Source organism: Antrostomus carolinensis, unplaced genomic scaffold (genome assembly GCF_000700745.2).
Source record: "Antrostomus carolinensis isolate BGI_N321 unplaced genomic scaffold, ASM70074v2 scaffold40472, whole genome shotgun sequence".
In the NCBI taxonomy this organism is placed as follows: Eukaryota; Metazoa; Chordata; class Aves; order Caprimulgiformes; family Caprimulgidae; genus Antrostomus; species Antrostomus carolinensis.
The window spans coordinates 16,433-22,118 of record NW_010300919.1 but is presented as its reverse complement, the minus strand read 5'-3'; the positions used below and the strand labels follow the sequence as shown (position 1 = coordinate 22,118).

General features: G+C 40.2%; 1 protein-coding gene across 1 annotated transcript in view; it reads right to left on the bottom strand.

Annotated features, from left to right (window-relative positions):
• Positions 1 to 5,686, bottom strand: part of LOC104521328 (solute carrier family 22 member 15-like) — a 23,585-nt gene that overhangs the window by 2,867 nt on the left and 15,032 nt on the right. Inside the window, 1 exon segment of the mRNA XM_010163287.2 lies at positions 4,128 to 4,236. Within this exon segment, the coding sequence (XP_010161589.2) occupies positions 4,128 to 4,236 (109 nt within the window).

The window sequence follows — 5,686 nt, the reverse complement described above, 5'->3', positions numbered from 1 at the left end:
AGGAGGTGGAAAATCAGGAAAGGAATTAAGCCCGGGAAGAAGGGAGGGGTGGGGGAGGTGTTTTAAGATTTGATTTTATTTCTCATTATCCTCTGATTTTGATTGGGAATAAATTAAATTTGTTTTTTTCCGCCAAGTTGAGTCTGTTTTGCCCGTGCCAGTAATTGGTGAGTGATCTCTCTCTGTCCTTATCTCCACCCATGAGCTTTTCGTTATATTTTTCTCCCCCTGCCCAGTTGAGGAGGGGGAGTGATAGAGTGGGCTTTGGTGGGCATCTGGCATCCAGCCAGGGCCAACCCACCACACTGCCATACAGAGCAATTTAATTGGACATCCCTGTGCTTGACAGGGAATGATTTCAAAAATTGGCAGGATCTTCAGACAGAAAAACCTGAATGTTATCTCCAGCTCAGGCTCTTAGCAGCAGCCTCTGTTCTGTCACTTCAGGTTACACAGATGAAAAGTCAGTGCTGGCCTCAAAACAGAAAATAACTATTTGCCAGTTTGAAGCTTGAAAACATCTGGGCAGATGTGTCACTAGAAGGGCTGCTGAAGTCTGCACTCCCTTATGTTTTCAGACAAGTTTAAAACAATCTCATTTAGACAGTGATAATCAAAGCATGAGACAGAACAACAGGATTCTCTTCAAAGAAAGTTACAAAAATGCCCCCAAATCTTTAATTTCCTGATCAAATGCAAAAGATCTCTCTATCACTCCTAATAATGGTATTTAACAGCCCTTTCAGAGACTGGCATTGGTACCAGTCATCAGCCAGACAGCAAGAACCAGCTCACGGTGGCTGTTCTTCCCCCTATGTCTCTCAGTTTCTTCCTCTCATTCATCACCCTCCTCAGTCACACCACTGATCTGAGTAGCTCCCACTTACCACATTTCCTTTTCCTCCTCCAATGACAGGAAGACAGTGACAGGATTAAAGACGACAAGCAGAGAGGTGACACGGGTCACTAGTATAACAAAACCACCCACCTCCATGTCCCTTCCTAATGGCCCTTTGCACAGGTTAAGGGAAACAGATGATGGAAGGAGCTGATGAGAAGCCAGTGACTTTGGTGTAAAAACAAACAGACAAAGCAATTTTTTCTTTCATCAGGTCCTCTTGGGAAAGGAAAATAGCAACCCACGCTTCCCCACATTGAGGCAACATTGACCCAAACTCCACAAGACAAGGCCAAGCACCTCCCTGGTCAACAAAATCCCTGAACAGACAAGACACACCAGTCTGTGTGAACCATTCAATTGCCTTCCTACAGCCCCTAAGCCTGTCCATGTCCAGAGGTTTGCTGGCTTCTTTTTATCTGCTGAGAGGGAGTAGGGCAGAAGATGATCGTAAATGCAAATTGTGTCATTTCGATTCCAATGCAAAATGAAAGCAGTTGTTAAAAGACTTAAGGATATCTTTAATTCAGAATTCAACAGTTTGGGTTATGCAGAACAATGTCATGGTGTCATTGGAAAAGGAAAAACACATTATTGCCCAGGAACTATCAGTGAGTATTCAGGAGGGGCTGCACTGCTGATAGCTGAGCACCCGCTGTCTGTCTTACCTCACTACCCCAGGGGTACCACGCTCTCTAGAAGACCTATGAAACCAGACTGACTGCACGTGCTCCTACCACCCCAGAGAGCAGAGCACTGAGCTAATGCCAGCCAAAATAGCTCTACAGACAGGGTAATCGCATCAGCCTGGGGCTTTGCTCAAGCCAATTAGTCCCACTGCAAATTACACACGCTGCATGGCACTCCTCTGGCTACGCCGCTTGCCCGGCACTGCTCGGTCAGCAGGCTACAGCCCTACACAAATGCAACACTTCTCTGCTGCCAGTGCTGGCAGCTCCCACTACTGCTTACCACAAAGAATTGTGGAGAGTTCCTTGCAAAGAAAGACAGAGAGCAAAAAGTCAAGTACTGCAAAGTACCACCACTGACATAAGTGAAAATACAGTATTCTCCCCACTGTGAAAATAAGCTTTCTAATGCTACCCTAGACAGTCCAATGGCCCCACTCCAATTCCACCCATCCCATACACAGATGCCATCATTTTCCAACCATTTTCTCATCAAAAAAACAGGAGTTTGTTTCTACATCTATATTACTAGAGCTATGATTACATTTTGTTTCCAAAGACAACCTTCCTTTCTGTCCTAAATACTACAGTATTGATGTTTTCTTTTTTTTTATTTTTTCGTTTCCCAGCAGGTATTTTAAAGATACCTCAAAAAGGAAAAAAGCCCAAAGCACATACACACTCTCCAGCTTGCAGCACCCTCCCCATTTCTAGCATGAGGTGTATTTGTCGTTCCTCCATGTGTCTATTCACTTAAAAAAAATATGCCTAACAGTGCTCATGCTTAAAGTATTAAGTAGGTTTAAATAAGGAGCAATAATACTGAAGACATTTAATTTTTCTGCAAAACATCCAACCCGAAAAATTAAAATAATAATTTATTCCACCTCCTCTCCACTGCCTGCCTGGTACCTGACTCATCACACAGCACGCCTAAGCTCCACTGGCAGAGCAAAGCCAGGATCACTACACAGCTTTGCAAACACCACCAGATGGTGCTGATGCTTTGCTTTAAATTAAACACTTGCCTATCACTGCTTTTCTTGCATAAACTATAGTATTTGCAATTAATGTACCAGAGATATATCAAACACAGTTTTAAATATATAAATTGCCATGTGTGAGGAACTTTCACGTGGTTTAACATAAGTTTGCCTTATTATTAAACATGAGTGCTCTAAAAAAGCTGCTAATTTTTTGAACTGTCTTTATTCTTGCATTTTCTCCACTAGCAGTATGTATCGTTGGCAAATAAAGATACTTTTTTGCCAGAATATTAGTGCAGATTCTCAAATGAAGCAACACTTGATTAATTTTTTGTTTGTTTGTTTAAATCTTCCTACTCACGAATACTTAGTTCCAAACACACAGAGGCACTACTGTAATTCCTCCTAGGTATGAGCTGTCACATACTTGGCACTGAACATCACTGGGACTTCAGAAGACAGCATAACATGAAAACACAGTGAAACAAGCAAAAGCTGATAAATTAAAACATTTTCAGATTTAATTGTCTTGATTCTCAACTCCAGAGTTTTATTGCAAAAACTGCATTGACAGTCTAGCTTTTATGCCTCCGTAACATACGGTAATTTGTGAACCTCAAAAGAAACAAAAAAAGCCAATCCAAGGAGTCACTCACTTTTTTTTCTTTTTTTTCCCTCAAAGCCCTTGGTATTCTGGAATCAAGTGATTTATGTCACCATCCTTATTACCACTGTGGTGCTACAGAACACATCTACCAGCTAGGTTGCCTTCCTACTCCACATCAGCTTGCAACTTTCCTGCTCCATGGTTCCACATGATTGTCCGAATGGTGCTCTAAGTACATGTTCAGGATTTGAGACACACTGCAACCAAGACGGGGGTGAGAAGAACAAAACTGAGTGGTATTATATTTCCTAGAGAGAGAGTAACCTCACAACGAGCTGGTGAGAACTATGAAAAATAAATTACAGTTTTAGCCCCTTGTTCATTAATTAAATGGTGTAAAGCAAATTACTGTCATACAGAAACTATTAAAGTGAGTTGCATTATGAATACTTAATTAAATAACAAAGATATAGAAAAGCACTTGTTTTTCAGCAGGCAAACAAACATAATCATACAGGACATATAAGCATACAGAAGGACCATAAATAGTCCTTACTGTATAGTCTGTATTTATGATTGCTATCATACACTTCCATCACATCATTATGTTTGGTTTTGCACCTTGTAATTTTACTCTCAAAAATCAACAGTAGAAATGAGAAATACAGCACCTAGCACTGCAGAGTAAGAAGCTGGGTCTCATATTTTTATTCTGGTTTAAGATTTAGAGGAAGTTACCACAACCAACCTGGGAAAGTACATGGTGCAAAACATATGACAAATAGGAGAAGCCCTTTCAAGCCCTGGCAAGTTGCCTTAATTACAGAAAGAATTCACATTGATATTTCAGGTAAAAACAATTACAGAAAAATATTGAAGGACACCAGCAATCAGTACTGCTGTGAGTGAAAAGTATTTTCATTTACCCAGAAGCTCTGTTAAATTACCTCAGTACTGTTGGGTATAGTTCAGATGTATAAATATACACGATGTTGAAAGCAGCGCTGACCATCATTTTTCCACACAAAGCTAACAAAGTGGGACCGAGGAGCAGACCTTTCAGGAAAGAGAACGCAAGCTGTAAGCATAAATAAGTCTGTTTTCTTACTCTTTTTTTACACAATGTTGAAAACATCCAGTCCTGTTTAAGAGACTGTCACGCAAAAACAATGTTTCATCCATTCTGTTTTCAAGTACAAGCACAAAAGCAGTATCTCAGTTCCTCCCAACCATTTTAAGAGCTAGCATAAGAACAGATACATAAAATTATATTTAGGACCAAGAAAATCTGACCCATTTTGGAGGGAAAGTATAAAACTATCACAGTTCTAAACAGAAGGGCTAACGCTTCCAGCCCTGCAGTCAGAATACCTTACCAGGAAACTGCATCTTTTGACAAGCACAGACAACACAGCCTCCTTGACAAATTTATTAAATTAAAACCATAAAACTCGATTCACCTCAACAGTTTATTTGCTCCCCAAGGACCTCGTGTTAGGACTTAAAGTGCAACAGTTTTGTAATTGGAAAGAACAAATGCTAATGCAACCAAGTTTACTAACAGCGTTTAGCTGGCTAAACTGAAGTGAGTATCTTTCGAAGTCCAGAATAAACCTGGCTTTCATTATCCTGATTTTGGATATGGTTGTTTGCACCATCCATTTTAATAAAACCCATAATTAAATATATTTTTAAAGCGTGAAAAAAAGAACAAATGCTCTCATTAGCTGTATTTCAGGTCCTCTTCCTCAGTACCGAGTTCAGCACTTTTTGGTTTGGATCAAATGATGTTGATCTGTAATGGGAAAGCCTGATTGCTTCTCAATTGCTTTTCTTTTAATTTTGCCCTTGAATATTTTCAGCTCTATTCACCTGATCAAATCAGATTCTATTTCAACTGAAGCAAAAATTAATTTGTATGTAAACTGTAATTCATGCAAAACAGATGCAACATTTTAATCCAAGTTCTCCTTTCGCTCAGTAAGAACTGGAATATTACACGCAGTTGCCAGATGCAAAGGTGTGAACCTGATTCTCAGAGCCCTGCTGGGTGACTTCAGAAGCCTGGGACATCCCTTTTCTTCCATCAACCAAACATGAAGCAATGAAGAGGAGATCTGTAATTCTTAGATGTGTTTTAAAACTTGCTGTTTCTTTCCCAAGAACACTTAAATTGAACACTGCATATCCATGTATAGGAAATGCAGCATTAGTGCATTTGGGAAGTTTTGGTTTTACTCTCAAAAGATAAGAAAGAGTCTGTCTAGACAGAGAAATTAGCACTCGGAAGCTCGGGAATGAATTCAAAGAGCACTGTTTTCTCCAGGTTCCCTCACTCAGGGAAGGCTGAAGACTGGCCATGTGGGGAATTGCTGCGGGATTAGAAGCCCACTGGAAATTCACGGCATATCAGCTTCTTTGTGTAAGTAAGCTCAGACACAGTCGTCATATTTTCCTCAGAGTTTTGGAACATATTTTTAGCAATTTTTGGAGAACAGTCCATTAT